The sequence below is a fragment of the Chiloscyllium plagiosum genome, unplaced genomic scaffold (genome assembly GCF_037043375.1).
Source record: "Chiloscyllium plagiosum isolate Xiang-an unplaced genomic scaffold, Cpla_swu_hap1 HiC_scaffold_9, whole genome shotgun sequence".
Lineage (NCBI taxonomy): Eukaryota > Metazoa > Chordata > Chondrichthyes > Orectolobiformes > Hemiscylliidae > Chiloscyllium > Chiloscyllium plagiosum.
Window position 1 is genome coordinate 68,770,393 of NW_028270147.1, and position 21,188 is coordinate 68,791,580.

General features: G+C 39.9%; 1 protein-coding gene across 5 annotated transcripts in view; it reads left to right on the forward strand.

Annotated features, from left to right (window-relative positions):
- Positions 1 to 407: 407 nt before the first annotated feature.
- Positions 408 to 21,188, forward strand: part of LOC122547130 (influenza virus NS1A-binding protein-like) — a 30,526-nt gene continuing 9,745 nt past the window's right edge. The window contains exons 1-14 of one of the 5 annotated variants that reach the window (XM_087990751.1): positions 408 to 564; positions 3,791 to 4,065; positions 4,777 to 4,915; positions 6,403 to 6,572; positions 7,368 to 7,443; positions 8,250 to 8,423; positions 8,705 to 8,830; positions 13,253 to 13,360; positions 14,163 to 14,283; positions 14,569 to 14,793; positions 19,503 to 19,624; positions 19,888 to 20,014; positions 20,095 to 20,226; positions 20,431 to 20,604. In XM_087990751.1, coding sequence (XP_087846877.1) covers positions 4,805 to 4,915; positions 6,403 to 6,572; positions 7,368 to 7,443; positions 8,250 to 8,423; positions 8,705 to 8,830; positions 13,253 to 13,360; positions 14,163 to 14,283; positions 14,569 to 14,793; positions 19,503 to 19,624; positions 19,888 to 20,014; positions 20,095 to 20,226; positions 20,431 to 20,604 — 1,666 coding nt within the window. In that variant the 5' untranslated portion in view covers positions 408 to 564; positions 3,791 to 4,065; positions 4,777 to 4,804. Of the gene's footprint in view, positions 565 to 813; positions 958 to 1,126; positions 1,145 to 3,421; positions 3,440 to 3,790; positions 4,066 to 4,776; positions 4,916 to 6,402; positions 6,573 to 7,367; positions 7,444 to 8,249; positions 8,424 to 8,704; positions 8,831 to 13,252; positions 13,361 to 14,162; positions 14,284 to 14,568; positions 14,794 to 19,502; positions 19,625 to 19,887; positions 20,015 to 20,094; positions 20,227 to 20,430; positions 20,605 to 21,188 lie in introns of those variants that run through there. The other 4 variants (XM_087990752.1, XM_087990753.1, XM_087990754.1 and 1 more) reach the window with 4 other exon arrangements.

Below are 21,188 nucleotides of genomic sequence, written 5' to 3' on the forward strand. Positions count from 1 at the left end.
AGGATGCTTGTCCTGTCAAGTGTTTCTAGCACTCTCTGCGTTTACCTCATAAATATAGTGTCCACTGGCATCCACATTCAAAGGTCATCATCGGGACAAGGGTGTGGATAACTGCGGAGATAACAAGAAACAGGACTGTACACGAAGATTTCCCCTTGAGCCCCAAAGGTTTTGTTTGATAACCAGTCTGAGTGGCCAGGCACGTGTTAAGACGATGTTCCAATCACTGCACTGTTACCAGGGTTCTTACTGTTGACTGTGTTTCTGGAAACCTCTCTCGCCTCCCCCCGCCCCGCGCGTAGCCCCCATTGCTCAAGTGCGGTTCTGCGAGGGCAGGCTCAGCTCATACGCATGCGCAGTGTACGCAACAACCCAGTATCACGTCACTATTTTATCTGGGCGCGAGCAGTTTTAGCGCTTACAGAGGCGGCTTGGAAGCTGTGGGGTGAGGTTGATATTCAAAACTATCTCGGCTATTTACCGCAGCGAGGACACTTAGCAGTGCAAAGGGAACATTTGACTTCATCAAATATGGTGCACATCGTCCGCTTTCTTCCTAGAAAGGTAATGAATGGGAGAATTTATCTCCTCGCCTGCAGTATTTTGATTCTGGCTTTTCTTTGTTGAGGCGCGAAGACCATGGTTCCAATGACAACCTAACTTTGCGGCTGCGTGGCAACAGTGATTGACAGGGCGACTGATCAATGGGGTCATTGTGAGCGAGCAGTATAGCCAATCAGGGAGGGGGGTGGGGGAGAAATGGGCTCACGTTCCCAAGACTATTAAGTTTGGTAGAGCTGTGGACAGACGAACCGATTTTTTTTTGCCGGGGGCGGGAGTAATATTTTTTGGACGTTAACGATCGCGGTGTGGGTCCCGCGAGACTCGGGCTCGGGCGCCAGTGACCGAAGAGCGGCCGATCCGAGAGAAATGAGCCTGAAAGCCATTCAACCTGCGGTATGGCCACGTAGCGCAACCTTTTTAAAAAAAAAATTAGTTTTTTTTAAACCCCCCCACTTCCCAGTCTGTCTGTGTGTGTGTGGGGAGGGGGATTGCTGGAAGAAACGGGGCGCTATGTCCACCAGGGAGTCTGACCTCCATGTGCGCTTGGTTCGCCGCCGCTGACCTGACTCCGTTTTGATGGGTACGGGGTGTATGAGAGCGGAACGCGCACATGGCATCCTGTGTCTGTTTGGGATCGCGTGTGGGAGTCGCTGCCATTCGGCTTTAATAACCGTGGGCCTTCACAGCCTTTCGTTAGGGGTTGTTTTTTTACACTGGAGATCGGAGGGGGTTAAGGGAGGGAGGGGGTCCTCGAAGGAGCCAAGCGATAGTGACAGGTCAGCAGAACGTGAGAAAAGTCGAGTCTCGGATCCGGTGGGTTTTTTTTTTGTGCGCTGAAAAAAAAAGGGCTCGCAGGAGCGGTGGGTTGGGGCTGCCTGAAGGGAAGACTATTCCGACCAGTGTGAAGATCCGATTTAGTAAGAGCCCGTGAACTGCTTACAGGCACGACCTGATGTGGGTGCTGGTAATCTGAAACCAGAGAGAACATGCTGGTCGTTCAGGCCGCATTTTATGGACAAAGTTAACATTTCAGCTCAGTGACTTTTTTTTTTCTCCGGAGCTGTGGTTTGGCACAAAGGGCTGGCATGAGGGAGGATGCAGATTCTGTAAACCCGGTGGTTGGAGTTGACACAGATGGAAAAATTACCATTTGATTCTCAGTGTTTTAGTAAACACCCGAATACACTTTTTTTGGGGGTGGAAAATGCAGTGCGACGGTGCTTGCCAAAATTATTGTATAGCCGTTCAGGACGGATTATGCATTTGAGCATCTTTCTTTGAGGAGGAGTCAGAAAAATCTTGTTTTGTCTTGCCACATCCTGCTTGCTCGAACTATTTTGTAATTCACTGTTTAGTCTGAGAATTTTAATCTGTCTATATCTTGTAAATTCTTCGAAGAATTGCAGTCGGTATTTAACAGCTGGAATATCAAAGTACTGTTTTGTTACTTCAATGAAGGGATTAAGTTTCCTGTGTCACAGTTTTGTTTAAGAAATCAAATTCGTTTGAACTGCAGTTGAGGAGCTCTAACCACATTTGTAAATTAACTGGTGTCGGGTAGTATTTTTGGTGAATTCTAGAACTCGCTTGAGATCGAATACATTTAGCGACCCATAGTGGCCAGTGCAACTGTATGACAGGTCCACTTGATGGGCTCTCCAGAATCTGTCGTGTGCGTTTTGGTGCTGTCGGCATTTGAGCTTCTTTTGAAAGTGAAAATAATTGTTAGAATCCATAGAAATTTACAGTACAGAAGGGCCTATCCTTCGATTTGAACCGTTACGTATGTCGTTGTTCGCGAAAGAGCTATCCAGCAAATCCTATTCTCCAACCCTCTTTTTAAAAACTGGTACCTGTGTATTAAACTTGTTTCTATCTCATCTAGCGTTTCCCTTCATATCTTGGCTTTTTCTACAAGACAGCCCTTATACCACTTATGCAGACTCCATGTACTACCTAGTGGAGTGTTACCAGGTGTCATTTTCCCAGCCCATATCTGCCTCCACTGGAGGGAGTAACAAGTAACCTCTTAGTCAGGTCACTTGCTCCATCGGACCTGTTTTTGAAGCTATATTCACATCAACATGATCAAAGTCACTTATTCTTGCAATAAATTTTATTATTGATCTGGTGTTGAACTCTGCTTTCAACATCTTTAGACTTGTCTTTTCTAGTGGATGGGGTTTGTGTGTTGATGATCTCCATCAAGGTGCCCTCGTATTTAAGTGAATTAATGCTGCAGAATCTTGCCCACATTAGCATAACCGCAACCATGTGTATTATTATAGTAGTGGCATGCCAGTGCTTTGTATAGATCAGTCAAAAACAAGTTGGTTTTTATTAGTATCTCTTGGTCAGGCCGTGCTACAGTGATGCCACAGGATCTGTTCATTTTGTCATTTGCATTTGTGGTGTCCTTAAGTACATGCACCATGTAGCAATTTTCTTTTAATATACTTGAGTATTAGAAGGGAAAGATTCATCACTGTTTAATTAGTGGCGGAGTGTCATACAAAGTTCCTTAATTTCACTGTGTTAAACTAGGAAAATAAACCTTTACATAATTTCTCACCCTTTATATTTTCAAGAAAGAAATAATTGAAGACATTTGGCATTTGTGCTTTGGTATTATCATAGGCTTTATATTTTAAAAAAAAAACCATCAAATTTACAGGAGTTGGGAGCCATGTCAGATGGGGTAGTTGAGATCATAGTCAGGTCAGGAGGTCTTCATTATGCAGGTTTGAAGGGCAGAATGGCTTGGTTTTTTTTTAATGCATTTCTGAAACTCACTAAATGAGCACCCTATTATAAACCCTTTGGTCACAATTGCAATATTCAACTGCATTGAAATGTCTTGTTTCGTCTTATACAGGTAAGACTAATTTATTTTTGAACTTGTCACTTAGTCACATTCGATGATTCAGGCAACAGTTTGTATTGGAATGGAGCTGTGGCCTATTTTCCAGCACCTTGTTTCAACTCCATAACCTGAAGATAGGCTGAACATAGAGTTTAATTGTGCAGAATGGAGGTTTGGAGCATATCCTAGAGCCACTCGAGTTTTTTAGTTTTTAAAAAAAAATATGGCAAGCATGTTATTGTAGTGCAGTGGTGAAAAGAAAGGTTGGAGATATGGTGGGCAAAAAAATGGTAGGGTTGGTGGATATGATTAACTTAGTGTATTTTTTAAAAATGTAATCTCAATTCTGTATTTTTCCTCCAGGATAATATGCAAGAACATCACAATCAAAATACGTGTCTATAGCCTTGGTGTATTTTTGGACTCCTTTTTCATTGGCTACGAGTCTGACTCTTTCTACCAGGACCATTTTAAGGCTTATCATTACTGGACTCATCACTATCTACCTATATTGAAACATCGGGAATTGTCTTTTTCACAATTTGTTTAAAAGCTGGATCCAGAGTGCCGAAAGCCTGTCGAAGTGCCTTCAGTTTTTGAAGTTTATTTAGATTTTTTTTGGAGTACAGCAGTGTTACGTAAGTTTTAAAACAGTTACATACAATATATCATGTTCTTCTTTTGTATAGAATGTGCTTGTTGATGGTGAAAGCTAGGCAATTGAAATGTCTGTCACTTTTCAACGTTTTTGGGTGTTGATACCAACTAATTGAATATATTAGTTTATATATGATATTATTGAAAGTATTAAACTTTGGTTCTTCAGTTTCAAATAACATTTCTAGAGTGAGTAAAACCATTTGAGTCAGTGTAAAGTTGGTACTTTTGCTATATATCTTTGGTATTAGTGATTGGTTAATCTGTCTTCATTAAAGCTGAAATTTTGCTTTCGATTGCTAGACCCAAATGCTTGATTTTTGGAAAAAATTTGCAAAATCTCCTGAATTGAAACAATGTGTTTCTTATAGTACTGTACTACTTGCCCCTTTTCATTCTCAATGCTGAACAAGAAACCAGTTTGTTAAACAATTCGGATGCATTCCATGGTACTCCTTGCAACTTGCAAATTCAGATAATTGGGTGACTACATAACTGAGTTTCCTTTTTGAGCCATGAAAATCTAAGTACTTTTTGTGCTATGCTCTGTTCTTTTCGTGCACCCAGTTCTTTGCACTCAGTTCAGTTCTTTTGTGATCTTTCCCATGGTACACAGCAGTGCAAAATATGATCAGATTAGGTATGCTTTAATCTATTTTTACAATTTATTGGAAAGTTAAATTTTATTTTAGCAGGCTTCTTTGCCCATAAGGAAGAAAAATGATTCCTAACGGATACTTAGTTTTTGAAGATGAGAATTTCATTGAGTCATCCGTGGCCAAACTCAATGCCCTGCGAAAAAGTGGGCAGTTCTGTGACGTTAAACTGCAGGTATTTACAAATTGCTCTTCCTTTAACCTCCTGTTTTAAGGAAAATATGTACAATGGTACACAATCAATTTAACAAAAAGGAGTTTCTTTCTAGTTTAGTTTAGTTTATATTTACATTTTACATTTTTCCTTTCTGTTTTCTTTTACTGTTCTAAAAGAAGGGGCTTGTATTTTAGTGTTACTCCACAGGTACCCTCTGGCATCTCAAGTGACCATTCTTGTCTTGAATACAGATCATTGAATTACAACCTGTCTAGCAAGTTGAAACAGAATCTGTCCAACCAATGTCTGAACATGCCCCGGATTGGAAACCAATTCTTTTTCAAATTTGCCCTTCATACAAACAGGATAGTTTGGCCCTAGCAGTTAGTTATTTGGGGATATAACTTCGATTCTTTCTGACTTGCGTGATTTAGATTGGAAAAGACAACTTTCTTTTTGAAATTTTAAATTGATCATTCTGAGCTGTTTGCAAATGAAATGGGATTACCGTTTAGGGAAGTGACTTGTGGCAGTTTGTGACTCTAATTCTGAATATCAAATGAGCATTAACTTTGATACAGCCAATCTTGGAACCAGTTGTGCACTTTTTTTCCAGAATACTATTTCATGGAATGTTGGTGATATTGTTCAGATGGGCAGTGAGCTGAGGAGTGGCAGATAGAGTTTAATTTAGATAGATGTGTGGAGTTACATTTTTGGTAAGGCAAATCAGAGCAACACTTACACACTTAATGGTAAGGTTCAGGGGAGTGTTGCTGAGCAAAGGGACCTTGGAGTGCAGGTTCAAAGCTCCTTGAAAGTGGAGTTGCAGGTAGATAAAATAGTGAAGAAGAGGTGGTATGGTTTCCTTTTATTGGTCAAATCATTGAGTATAAGAGTTGGGAGGTCACGTGCGGCTGTATAGGACATTGGTTAGGCCACTTTTGGAATATTGTGAGCGATTCTGGTCTCTCTCCTATTGGAAGGATGTTGTGAAGTTTGAAAGGGATCTACAAGGATGTTGCTTGGGTTGGAGGATTTGAGCTATGGGGAGAGGCTGAATAGGCTGGGGCTCTTTTCTCTAGAATGTCAGGCTGAGGGGTGACCGCCATAGAAGTTTATAAAATCATGAGGGGCATGGATAGAGTAAATAGACCAGGTTTATTCCCTGACATGGGGGAGTCCAGACCTAGAGGGCATAGGTTTAGGGTGACGGGAAAGATTTAAGATGGACCTAAGGGGCAGCTTTTCCATGCAGAGGGTGGTGTGTATATCGAATGAGTTGCCAGAGGAAGTGGTGGAGGCTGATACCTTTGATGTAATTGTATCTGGATGGATATATGAATCGGAAGGGTTTAGAGGGATATGTCCATATGCCAGCACTTGGCACTAAATTGATTTAGGATATTTGATCGGCATGGATGAATTGGACCGAAGGGTCTGTTTTGGTGCTATACACGTCTGTGACTCTTAACTCGCGCTTTGAAATATTTTTCTCGTTTAAGGTGTGTGGACATGAAATGCTGGCTCATAGAGCTGTTCTTGCTTGCTGCAGTCCTTACCTGTTTGAAATTTTCAACAATGATAGTGATCCCCATGGGTTTTCTCATGTGAAGTTTGATGACTTAAACCCAGCTGCAGTTGAAATCCTGATGAATTATGCCTACACTGCACAGTAAGTGGTGTTTATGAAATTACATGTAGTTATTTTTTGGCGTTAAGCACTGAGATGACTGTCATTGACATTATAACCTGTAAAAACTTTAGTTCCAGTTTGTAAGGCAAGTTATATCCAAATATAAAACCAGATGGAATATAAATGGATATTTCTGCAATGTGAGAACAACATTTGAATCTTTGCTGTCTCTAGACCCTGATCTGGCAAGGTACATTCTCTTGAGTCTGCACAGCATGTATTCAGTGATACAATTGTTTGAAATTTGGAAATTGGAGCTGTTTTCGGGCCTTTCCATCTAATTATTAAGAGTCAAGGAGGCGGGGGGCCCTTTTTGTGGTGTAGTAGTAGTGCCCCTACCCATGGACTGGGAAGTGTGGATTCAAGTCCATGCTCCTCCAGAGGTATGTAATAACATCACTGAACAGGTTCCTTGAGGGAAAAAAAAATAAAAATTTCACCTAAGCATCCAAGAATTGTTTTTTTTTCCCCTTTGACAGTTATTCACCTTCGTTAATGACAAGTTGTTTTTAGTTGAGCCATCTGGTTTGCTTGTTAACCTACATAAGCTTTAATAAGTTGTTTGTTCTTGCTGGTATTTATTGATCCACTTGTAAATCAAATGTTGTAAATTTTTTTTTATAGCCAGGATTAGTTGCTTGCTTTGATTTGTCAAAATATTTTGGCCAATTGCTTCAGTAGGAATTTCTTATACTTTTTCAAAAGAATTGTAAAATTCCTTTGTGGACTTCAGTGAACTTTAGAACTTGACTTTTTTAAAATTTGAATTTGCAGGCTTAAAGCAGATAAAGAACTGGTAACAGATGTGTATTCAGCAGCCAAAAAATTGAAGATGGATCGAGTGAGACAGGTGTGTATGTCTGTGTATAAGTGGTAATCGGCCAGATGCTTCGCATTTGGGTACAGGAGTTTTGAGACTTCACTAAAATGAAATTGTCAACTCTAGTCTTTTTATTTTAGCTTTAGTCAGATTTTTTTTTCCCCCTGAACGTGGTTGAAAGGCATTATCACCTGTCAATTTCCCAGTTTGCTTTATTTTTTTTTCTTTCTCTTATTTAACCATTTTTGTTTCGGTGCAAAATCTTGGTTTTTTTTATTCCCCTAAACTAGATAAACCTGGATGTAACTGGTATTCGGAAATCAGTCATAGCACTCATTATATACATTACTATGTAGTGAGACAAGCTACTGCAAGTGTACTTCATTTAAACCAAAGAATATTGCTTTGTATTTGTAAGACTCTGCAGGGTAATAACATTGATATTGGTGGGCAGATAAAACTGTTTTCCCATGACACGTTATATTAACTATTCCACCTAGTTAACGATGCTGCACTTGCTGAGAAGTTAAACTTATGCAAACATACAACTTTTCATTTTTTTGACTTAATTACATACGTAGAATGTCACTTATTCTGGCAGTTGTTTAATGTGTACTAGAATGTTTTTTTACATTGAGAATATAATGGCGAAAGCAGGCTCTGTGCTTTTATGCACCCCTAAGTGACCGTGTAGTGTGCCTTTTCAGTGAGTTTTTAAAATTCCTTTGGTTTACATTCATTGTGGCTAGTATTTGTTTAATTCCTACTGTACCAGTACCCCCTCACTGCATTGAATTGTTCAATAAACTGCTAATTTGTTCTAATGTAACATTTAGGTTTGTGGTGATTATATACTGTCCAGGATGGATGTCCAAAATTGCATTTCTTATCGAAACTTTGCCAGCCAAATGGGAGATACTCGGCTGTTGGGCCAGATTGACAGTTGCATTCAGGAAAACTTGTTGGAGATTTCAGAGCAAGATGAATTTCTAAAACTTCCACGACTAAAGGTAAACAAATGAGAAATTGAGCACTTTGGTCTAACGTGCCATCATCCTTTCTTAAATCTAGAATAGTTTGAACTTGCTATTTTCAAAGCGCAGCATAATTGCTGTTTGTTTTATTTCCTGTTGAAATTTCTTCTTGTATGGAAGAATACTCTTTGGCTATAATGCTTGGATTTTCTTTTAACCTTTTTTTTTTAAGCCTAGCTGTAAAGATACTTATTACATTTGGATACTTGAAACTGAGATACTACTTTTCATTGAATCTTTTTTTATTTCTTTTTCAGTTGGAGGTGATATTGGACAAAAATGTCTCCTTGCCAAGCAATGGTAAAGTTTACACAAAGGTAATCAACTGGGTGCAGCGTAGTGTCTGGGAGAACGGAAAAAACCTGGAAGAACTGATGGAAGAGGTTAGTATGAACAAAAATGAATGTTTATGGTTATGTGGAGGTTTGCACTATTACAGTATGATTTAATAAACTATGATCCTAAAGAATTTAAATTTTGCTGTAGGTGCCCCTAAGCTGAGAAAGTGGGGTGTGAAGGTGAGCAGTATAAATTGTTTAGTCTTTTTTTTTTCCCTGCTATGATGCTTTTTATTTTTGGAAATCTGTTTTGGAATATCTGCCTTGCAGTGTAGGGGGGAGAAAAAGCTTTAGACAAAGGGAGACGAGGTACTTTTCTATGTATAATTGCTTCCTTCCACAGCTAATCCATTTGAGTAAGTACAATATTCTAATTTCTGTCCCTCCCAATTGATTTTTATTTCCTTAGGTTTAATCTAACAAAAGTAGGATACTACAAGCCTGAAGAAAATGGAAGATGCTGCGAGGGTAGTGACTCATAAGGAAGCAGCGGCCTTTCCCTAAAGTCTGCAGAATTTTGCTTTGGGCAAGAGTTGATTTAATGGTGTTTGCTCCTTTGCAGGATTATTAAGGTTACTTACATTATAAGTTACAACATTGTAGCAGAATCTGACTAAAATTGCCTTATTGGGGTGGTTTTTGGAAATAAATTTTAATTCTAGAAAATGTTAACATTCTCTAAAGGGGCAGAAAAAAAGGCTTACTTTTAAGTAAGAACTGGGAATATTTACCTGGTAAGTTGTTTTCTAATTGCAGTTCTTCCGATTTTAATGTTGCACAGGCCATGAATTCAATTCATTACATTATTTGGAGGGGTCATGATAAATTTGAGATTAATTGGACCAGCACTCTGTTGGGAGAAATATTGTGCATCTGGTTGGCAGGCAGTTGTATGGAATTCCATAGCATGTAAACAGGCGCGTTGGCACATAGTGTTTGCTCCATGTGAGGAGCCTCCTATCTTGTTTCATCTCACACTCAATATTATCTTTTTCTTTGTTCTTTTTCTCCCTTTATGTACTTGTGCCAATGCTTGCATAATATGCACACTACGTCTTTTATATTTTCCTTTTTTTTTATTTCTACTCCAACACTTCAGATTTTCACTATCTTTTTTCAGAAAGTGGGTTTCTAAGGTATTTTTCTGGCTGAAAAAATTATTGAATGATGTTTGAGGAAAAATGGAAGTATTCAGTTCAAACAAGTTTATTTTGTTATTGCACAAAACTTAGAAATTTTAAGACGAGCTCCAATTGTGCATCTGTTCACTGCATGCATCACAGGCTCATTCTGTAGTTTTTGTTATCTGTATATTGTACTTCCTTTAAATGCAGATCACAAGTGAACTTCCTAGTTGATATCTTAACAGTGAAAAACAAAATATTGCTAATGGATTAACATGTGGATCTCTATCTTTGAATAAAATGTGGTTGCAGTTGCTATTTCTGTGACAGTCTCTGGGTTGATGGTCTGCTCAAGTGGTATTGCTGCACTATAACTAGGTACTGATGATTTGAAGACCAGTTGGAATTGGGATTATAATCTTGAATGAAGAGAGATTTGAGCAAAATCTCTTGCAATTTTATGATTTTAGTATTTTTTAGACAAAGCTGTTGATAGTATTGTGTATTGACAGAAACAACAATATGATATGCAAAAATAAATCTTTTTTCATCAGTGACCTGTACAAAATAGCATTGATATTTTGGACTAGTTCAGTGATTACTGCTAGTCATAATTAAATAGAGTAGAGAGCTAGTTGAGCAAAACCCACTTGGAGATTTTGAGATTTTATTAGACATTTATTTGAAGGGTAAACCATCCCTGACACCTCCCTCCCCTTCCTGGACCTCTCCATCTCCATTAATGACGACGGACTTGACACTGACATTTTTTTTACAAACCCACCGACTCGCACAGCTACCTGGATTACACCTCTTCCCACCTGACCTCTTGCAAAAATGCCAACCCGTATTCCCAGTTCCTCCGCCTCCACCGTATCTGCTCCCAGGAGGACCAGTTCCACCACAGGACACACCAGATGGCCTCCTTTTTTAGAGACTGCAATTTCCCTTCCCACGTGGTTAAAGATGCCCTCCAACGCATCTCGTCCACATCCTGCACCTCCGCCCTCAGACCCCATCCCTCCAACTATAACAAGGACAGAACGCCCCTGGTGCTCACATTCCACCCTACCAACCTTCATATAAACCAAATCATCCACCGACATTTCCGCCACCTCCAAAAAGACCCCACCACCAGGGATATATTTCCCTCCGCACCCCTTTCTGCCTTCCGCAAAGACTGTTCCCTCCGTGACTACCTGATCAGGTCCACGCCCCCCCCGCCCCCAACCCATCCTGGCACCTGCCCCTGCCACCGCAGGAATTGCAAAACCTGCGCCCAGACCACCTCCCTCACCTCCATCCATAGCCCTAAAGGAACCTTCCACATCCATCAAAGTTTTACCTGCACATCCACCAATATCATTTATTGTATCCGTTGCTCCTGATGCGGTCTCCTCTACATTGGGGAGACTGGACGCCTCCTAGCAGAGCACTTTAGGGAACATCTGCGGGACACCCGCACCAATAAACCACACCACCCTGTGGCCCAACATTTCAACTCCCCCTCCCACTCTGCCGAGGACATGGAGGTCCTGGGCCTCCTTCACCGCCGCTCCCTCACCACCAGACGCCTGGAGGAAGAACGCCTCCTCTTCCGCCTCGGAACACTTCAACCTCAGGGCATCAATGTGGACTTCACCAGTTTCCTCATTTCCCCTTCCCCCACCTCACCCTAGTTCCGAACTTCCAGCTTAGCACTGTCCCCATGACTTGTCCTACCTGCCTACCTTCTTTTCCACCTATCCACTCCACCCTCCTCCCTGACCTATCACCTTCATCCCCTCCCCGACTCACCTATTGTACTCCATGCTACTTTCTCCCCACCCCCACCCTCCTCTAGCTTATCTCTCCACGCTTCAGGCTCTCTGCCTTTATTCCTGATGAAGGACTTTTGCCCGAAACATTGATTTTACTGCTCCTCGGATGCTGCCTGAACTGCTGTTCCAGCACCACTAATCTAAAATTTATTTGAAGGGGATGTTTCTTATTTTTGTGACTTTACTAACCAAGTTAGGTGGAACCTAACAAGTCTGTACCGGTTCGAACATTAATACATTTGTGGTAGGTAGTATTTTTCAGTTTGACAATAGCACAGCACAATACAGAGGAACCTCAATTATCTGAACGAGATGGGTGGGCACTATTTCGTTTGGATAATTGATTGATTATTCAGTTAATTGATTCAGCTGGGGCTGTGTTTTCTGAAGTTTTCTTTGTTTTCCTCACTCTGCTTGCCTTGCTCCCTCTCTCTCTGTCTCAGGTTTTTGTTTCTGAGTAGACACACACTTGTGTTTAAGGGACTTGCAGCATTGCTGAAGCCACCCCCCCCAAAAGATATAGCTCAATGGGATTGTCATAGCGTGCACTTGCTAAGTCCACTCCCTGGTCAGGAGACTAGGCAGCACCTCACTGCGAGAGCCCCCTCCCAACCTCCTCAACCCCATAATCCTTGGATAATCTGAAATTCGGATAATTGACAATCAGATAATCAAGGTTCCTCTAGTCTCCAAGTACACCTGACAAGATTTCCGCATCTAGTAGTGTCCCAGTGGTGAACCATTACTGTTTTCCAGTTACTCCTTATATCTCGATTGTAAAATGTTACTTTAGAACCTGACCCAGATTTAAAGATTTGAGATTGTCTTTTTCCAGGCCAATTTTCCAATCTTTGCTTATCTTGTGGAGTAGACTTTCATAACAATTAAATTCTGAAAGTTGACAGTCTAACTACTTAGAAGGTACAGAGTTAAATCAGGTGGTCCTTTGCATCCTAGATTCACCTAGACTGCAGATCGTGGCAGCAACTGACTCTCACGTGACTTGGAGAAAGATTGCAAATATGAAATTTAACACCAGATAGTCTTTTATAACCTCCAGGCTATAAATCGGCTTCTTGGAAGGAGGAAAACGACAGACTTAAAAATTGCCCAGTTAATATTAATTTTCCACCTTCAAAGGCCAAATATTTGTAATCTCTATATAAGGAAATAGTTGTGTTATAGTTTTCTGGAGTTCCTGTATTTACCTTGCACAGTTCTCCCTAGCAGCATAAGAGAAACTTATGCGGTGCAAAACAATACTCCTGTTTCATTTTGTCAGTGGATTTCCTACACTTCAGATATCGAAAGGAACTGAGAGTGCAAAGAATCGATCATCATCTGTTTACTTAAAGTTTCTACCATCGTGCAATGACTTAAATTTTCTGTCAACCAACTGCAGTCCTCTTCAAGAAAGCAGAGACCTTCCAGGATTAAAGAACCTAAAAGTAACCAAGAGCTTGTGTGAACTAACTTGTTGCTATGGAACAGTAGCCACATGGGTATTTGTTGCTGTTTTGCAGGTTCAAACCTTGTACTACTCTGCTGATCACAAACTGCTTGATGGGAGCGTACTAGATGGACAGGCTGAAGTGTTTGGCATTGATGATGACCACATTCAGTTTGTACAGGTACTGAATACTAAGGGGTGCACATGTGAATATTAGTTGGGATGGTATGTTCAATTCCCACTAATCAGGCTAGCACAGAACTTTCATTTTGCTTATATGGTCAGTGTAATGCAGGTTTTGAGCTGTTTGTCTTGCGTAGTGTAAAGCGGAAGGATGTAGGATTTAGAAGTCGGTTTGAGATACTACACAGGTGTGCCACCCAATGTAATGCAGTAAACCTGTTTTGAGGTGTTTTCCCTTGCTGACCATATCCTTCCTTAGCATAGAAGGAGATTTCTAACTTGTTGAGCTTTGGCTGGAGCTATTCTTAAAGTTGTTTCTAGCATTGCCTGATGTGCATATTGGGTAATTTTCCTCCTGCTTTTGAGGAGATGCTAAACATTCAGTTGCCACCAACCTGAATAGCACAAATTGTAGGGTCCTACTGGGACATTGTGGAGACTTGACAAATCTATAAAGTGTGTATAGTGCTGTTTACCCACATGGTTGAATCAACTGTCCAGTGTTTAGTCTGCCTCCTGTATCTAGAGTGCTTTAGTTTTGGTACTTGTAATGATTTTTTAAGCACCATTTTTTTACATGCATTATGTACGTAAGTAATGGTATTAATTTGGTGGCTATTTTATTGCATATTGTTTGAGGGAAGTGAATAGATGTTATTTGTTTTGGAAGTTGATAGCAGTACAGTTTCTTGCATATGATTTAAGTAACCTTGGTATGAAGGAGGAATAGGGTGTGAAGGTAGAAGATGAATGCAGGTGTAGCCTAGCTAGGTTTTCTAGCTGCCCATTTGATTTTGCAGAAGACATCTCCGCGGGAGAACAGCCACCGACAGATGCATAGCATCTCTCCTGGAATTCAGAGTACTCAAGTGCAAACAAACAAAGATGAGTGGAAAATCATTGCATCGGAGAAAACATCATGTAAGTTACCTATCTATAGCAATCTTATTGGAAACATTGTTAATCAATTTTAAGGGAGAAGAAATTACATGAAGCTTTTTCTCTGAAAGTATGCAATTCTACTTTAATTTCTTGCAATGGGTTGGATAGCTTGCTGAGGGAGTCAAATTTTGAATATGCCCTGCCATTCTATGTAGGCATGTTGGAAAGGTTTTATTCACCACATTGGATGCATGGCTAGGTTGCATTTGTGTGTAGACCTCTGCCTACTTGCTGACAAGTCATTTCTTCTGCTTTGTCCTTCAGGCACTACGTATCTTTGTTTGGCTGTCTTAAATGGTGTACTATGTGTCATTTTCATTCATGGCCGCAATAGTCCCCACAGTTCACCCATCAGCACTCCATGTCTAATCAAGAGTATCAGTTTTGAAGTTGAAATTGAAGATGAAGATGGCAAGCTCTTGCCCCCCATGCAGTATGCCCGCTCTGGTCTAGGAACAGCTGAGCTGAATGGCAAACTCATTGTTGCTGGTGAGTCCAAATTCAAAGTGTTCCAACAAGTTTCCATAGAAATAAGTGGAAGGGCATTTTTGTCTTTGTTTTTATCCCCTAGAGTTTTTTCCAGTTTTCAGTTCCTGTTACTCAGTCATTCTTTGTATATAAGCATAAACAGTAATTTCCAGCACAGAGAGAAGGTTGTGGGTGCTGGAGGCCAAGTGTCTTAGTTCTAGGAAGTTGCTGTGGGAGCTACTCAGCGAAGTGACCTAGATCTAGTTGCTCCATTAATGATCTTCCACCAACTAAGGTAAGAACTGTGGATAAGAGAAATGTTTTTATTTTGTTTGAACTGTTAGCAGCCACTGAAGAAAATCTGTGCCCATAAGTGGCTACACCAAGACAATTTAGGCTTGGGCTCATAAATAAATCCTACTCAACACTTGAGTAGATGTCCAAAAAAAACCCCAACTCCGCTAATGGATTTACCATCCCTGAATCCACATCAACATCCTGGGGATCGCCATTGACCAGAAGCTGAACTGGATCAGTTGTATAAGTACTGTGGGTACAAGAACAAGTCCGAGACTGGGAACTGCGCAGCGAATAACTTGCCTGCTAGCTGCCACCTACAGGGCAGAAGTCACAACTTTTATATGCAGGAGGTGGTATGTGTATAGAAGGAGTTGCCAGAGGAGGTAGTGGAGGCTGGTACAATTACAGCATTTAAAAGGCTGGATGGGTATATGAATAGGAAGGGTTTAGAGGGATATGGGCCAAATGGTGGCAAATGGGGCTGGATTACGTTAGGATATTTGGTTGGCATGGATGAGTTGGATCGAAGGGTCTGTTCCCCTGCTGCACATCTCTATGACTCTAGAAGTATAATGGGTCTATAACTAGTGTTGGTAAACTTGAAAAGGAAACTAAAAGATCAGCTTAGATTCCCTATGGTGTGGAAACAGGCCCTGAAGTCCAACTAGTCCACACCGACTCTCTGAAGAGTAACCCAGCCAGATCCATTTCCTTCTGACTAATGAACTTAACATGGGCAATATAGCGTGGCCAATTTACCTGCACATCTTTGGACTGTGGGAGGAAACCCATGCAGACATGGAGAATGTGCAAACTCTGCAAAGACAGTTGCCCGAGGCTGGATTCGAACCCAGGTCCCTGGCGCTGTGGTCACCCTGGTGATCACTGAGCCACCATGCCGCCAAGAGTATTGGTTAAAGTGGACTGGTAAAAAGTACTATAAAAGTGAGATAATACTTCTGTTTGGCCTGTTATGACTAAATTACAAATGTTCATACAAATGTTTATTCCTAGGCTGCAGAAGTTAATGTTGTATGTCGTGATCACTTAAAACACTCACTTGGTATTTGGTACAGTTATCGACTTTATTCTGACAAGCTGGCAGACCCTCTGACAGGATTTTACGAAGATTCTTTATGAAACAGTCAATGACAATTATAGGTTTTTTTCTCTTACTTTATTAAAATGTGTTTTTACAGTTCACTTCGCATGAGTTCAATTAACATCCCTGTTGATAAACTGTGCTGTACATGTTCTGTAGATGTCCCTTTCACATTCACATTAACTCTTTGATCTTTTTGTATCAGTATAAGCTTAATTCTGTCTCCTACTTGATTCCTTTTCATCACCTTGATACTTTTTAATCTAAGCTATGGAAGTTATGCAGCTTTGCAAACTTGCATTTTTAGGTTAGTTTACTTGGAATAGTCTTCATATTCTAAATGGCCCTTCATGCTTGGAGAAAGTGCTCAGCAATGTTTGTCTATTCCTGATTATAATATTGAACTTAATCAATTGTCTCTGTCCAATTGTGAACAAATTGTGTATTCTTTTGGATATAAGTTTGTACAAAAACTACTAATGTTTTGCATCCTCATCAATAATACCAATTATTGTAACCCATTCCCCCCAAATTTTTCCATGAATATTTAACGCAGAAATAACTGCTCAGTAGAACATAATGATCCTTCCAACACGCTTTCCACAAATCTTTCTTAGTCCAAAGCAGTTAGTAAACTCAATCTAATAGTTTTTATTTTAATGAAATGTCTTGTTCAGTTCAAACTTTTTTTGTTTTTACAGCAGACCAGCAAACCTTGAATTGCATCTAGTACAGAAGAACCTCGATTATCCGAATTTCGGATTATCTGGCAAGATTGCAAGGTCCGATGCTTGGCTAAACTGATATCCGGCACTTGATTATCTGAACAAATTAATTCCACCTGTCATTTGGATAATCGAGGTTCCTCTGTATAGTCAAAGACACCATCGCTTGAAGTTAGACTGTTGCCAACACCTTTTTTCCTTTTTGAGGCAGTCTAAGTAAACAAGACCAGTTCTTTGTCTTCACTGTTAAATTTTCTTGCCAGCAGAATTTCAAGCTAAACTAAGATAGCTAATGCAAAATCCTAAAATATATTACTTCTGACCACTGTAAAACTCTATTGAGAGGGTATTTCTTTAGATTTAGACTCATGGGATTTGGCTTTTAAAAATAAGAGATCTCCCATGTAAGACTGAAGAGGAATTTCTTCAGCAGGTTGTTGAGTCAAGGCTTTCGTTGAATACCTTCAAAACAGAATTTGATTTTTGATCTACAAAGCAGTCTGAGGTTATAGGGGCAAATATGAAAATGGACTTAAGGCTGCAATAGATAACCTATGATCTTGATGAATGTGGAGTAGCTCACAGCCGAAGAGTTTACTTTTTTATGTTCACTCCTTTTGTTTTCACTTTACCTGGTTGAGTATAACTGCAGCATTTTTGTTTGAACAGTATCCCACTTGATTAGCACTGAAGCACCACTTTAATCTCCTACCTCTCTACCGCATAGTGACATCCATTTGCATATCTAAAAAATGAACAGCAACAACTTTAATCCTGCTTTACCAGTACCTTCCAGTGTGCCACTGCTACCATCTATGATGATAACAAAGGGCTGGTAGCCCTACCTGCAAATTTTCCCTCTAAGCTCTACACAAATCAGACTTGGAACTGCATTGCTCTTCCATTTTCTGTAATTGAGTCAAAAACCTGGAATCTTGTAAACAACAGCACTGGCTTTTCCAGTGAATCTGAAGTGGCTGGCACGGTGGCTCAGTGGTTAGCACTGCTGCCTCACAGTGCGAGGGTCCCAGATTCGATTCCAGCCTTGGGCAACTGTCTGTGTGGAGTTTGCACATTCTGCCTGGGTTTCCACCGGGTACTCCTGGTTTCCTCCCACATTTCAAAGATGTGCAGGTGTGGGTGAATTGGCTATGCTAAATTGCCCATAGTGTTAAGTGTGTTAGTCAGAGGGAAATGGGTCTGGGTGGGTTACTCTTCAGAGGGTCGGTGTGGACCTGTTGGGCTGAAGGGCCTATTTTCACACTGTAGGGAATCTAATCTAATCAAACTGCAGAGATTCAAAAGCAATAGGTGAGCCTATATATTTTCAGGTGTTTTTTTTTGATGGGTTACAAATAAATTGCAAATCAAACAGCTTGATTTAGAATCAATTTTAAATCTAATTGATCTTCCCTTGCATGTTAAGGCACAGGTAATTTGAAATGCAATAGCAACAATAATGCCAGTTTCTTGTATTTTACCTAGGAACATTAAAGCTATCTGTTGTGCTCTCACTGCTGACCAATTGCAGTTTTACTTTCTCTGCACAAACCTAGACATCTCTTGATTATAAAATGATTACAGCATGGGGAAAGTCCATTCAGCTATTTGTCTGTGCTGGCTCAGCAAGAAATTTTGTCAACACTCAGTCCCGTCTTTTCATAGCCTTGCAGATAACAACTTTGAGAATAATCCCATTCTTTATCTTTCTAATGCTTTTTACTTAATTTGCTTTCACCAGATAGTGATTTCAGATCCTATCTACTGTTTGTGTAAAAATCTTGTTGCCGTGGCTTTGTTTGCAATTTGTGTAAATCTGTACCTGTTTTGCAATCTGTTAATGAGACAGGTGTATAAATTCTGTCTAGACCCCTCAATGGTTTTAAATGTCTCTGGGAAAATTTCCTCCCACTATTCTCCAGAGGAAAACTGTCTCACTTCCTCCAATCCACCTAAGTTACTGAAGTTCCTCATCCCTGGAACCATTCTTGTGAATTTGTTTGGTACACTACTTTCACAGCCTTCATAAAACAAGTTCTCCAGAACTGACACTTACCCTATAAACAAGTGACACTAGATATCATTTCCAGTTTTGTTTTGTTTTTCAATAAATGAAATAATACCAATTATTGAGGTAATATATTCCATCGTCTCTTTGGAAAGAACTTAACTCCTCATTTTCTCTCTCATCCGCCAACAAATAATGACTTTTTTTGTACTCTCCTTGTTGGTGACTCTCCTTTTTGTTACTCTTTTTCTATTAGTTCTAATTGCAACGTTATTCTGGGTGTATCTTGCCACAGTGTTTCCTATCATCTTGAAGTAACATTAGATTATGGCAGCAGCCCTTCTCTCGTTCATGTTTTATAATTAAACAAGTACTATCTTTTTTTTTTCCCATTCTCTTTGATTTTTGTTTTCCCTCATTGATTTTAGGACTTGAATAAAATAAATTTGAACAAACTTTATAACCAATTTTATTTTGAGACCCTCTTCTACATTGCAAAATCTTGCACATAGATTGTTGCTTTGTGCCATTTTTATCTTATACTTGTACATATTTTAAGGCCTGAAATTTATCAAGATTCTTGTGGCTTGTTTAGGTGGCTACAATCGCGAGGAGTGTTTAAGAACAGTAGAATGTTTTGATCCTGCCACTAATGGATGGATTTTCATTGCTCCAATGAAGACTCCACGTGCAAGATTTCAGATGGCTGTGTTGATGGTAAATGGGTAGAAGAAAAATGACCATTTATTAACATATCTTTTATAATAGCTGAGCATTTGTTTGATTATACTGTGTTTTAAACGTGCTGTTTTAGAGCATATTTGATTTATAACCTGGCATTTTAGTATTGATTTTCATCTGTCGAAATGAATTTACAGTTTAGTAATCCTCTCATTACTGCTTGGTTAAATCTTTTTTGCAAATGCTTAAGACTTGCCTGTTGTTTTGGTGTTGCTTAGTGGGGGTGTTTTATCCTGTAGGGTCAACTGTATGTAACTGGTGGATCCAATGGTCACTCAGATGAGCTTTGCTGCGGTGAGACATATAATCCAAATACCAATGAATGGACCTCTGTGCCAGAGCTCCGAACCAATCGTTGTAATGCAGGTAAGTAGGCAAATGTTGTAATGTAATGATGGCAGACCTCTTGATAAGTCGCTCATGACTGATCTCTGGTTGGTTGGCAGGTGTCTGTTCCTTAAATGGAAAGCTGTATATCGTTGGTGGTTCAGATCCGTATGGACAGAAAGGATTGAAAAACTGCGATGCCTTTGACCCACTTTCAAAAACCTGGACAAATTGTGCTCCTCTAATTACACGTATGTCAATTCTGTATAAACTGTCATCTGTAAAAGGTGTTGCTGCTTAAAGTTGACTTGCAACATGTGTAAATCAAGTTTGTATATAAGAGTCACAATTGAATAAAATCTTGATGTCACTATTTTAAAACTCTACGCCTTTGCTGTTTTTTCTAAACTTCTGTAAAAGGCAGTATTAATTCCAAATTACTGTTTAAACATTAGGTAGACATCAAGCTGCTGTATGTGAACTGGATGGATACCTATATGTGGCAGGAGGTGCAGAGTCCTGGAACTGTCTGAACACTGTAGAACGCTATAATCCTGAAAATAACACCTGGACTCTTGTTTCATCCATGAATATGGCTCGCCGTGGAGCTGGAGTAGCTGTGCATGATGGTGAGAACAAGTACATTTTGCCACTTGAAAATTTTGTATCAGCAGGTTGAAGTGCATAATTTGTACCTCTGAGGTGGAGCATAAAAGGTGGGAATGCAAGAATTCTCAAGTCTCAAAGGGAGAAACACATTTTATATTGCATGAAAAACAGGCATTGATCAGTCAGCCAAATTAGTTCTTATTGAATAAGATGTTCTAATGGAGCACATACCTGAAATCTGTTGTCCCTTATGCTTCAGTGTGTAGAATTAGACCTGCATGTATTTGCATAAGTGTATTGTAGGTGGTAGGATAGGTGGAGAGCAGTTAATAAAACATACAAAATGCTAGGCTTTGTTCTTGTACTCTGCACCCTTATCAATAGAGGTTTTGCTGAACTTGTATGAGACATTAGACTTCAGTACAGGTAGTTCTCCTTCTGTAATGCAATGGCTGCATTCTTGTGAAGCCCCACATTATAGAAAAACGTGTTTTGGAAACAGTGTTCTCAATTTGTTAACTGTGTTACAGCAAATTTGCATTAATGAAATGCATGTTGTACTAGAATAACCTGTACCACATACTGTTTTGAGCATTACACTTAA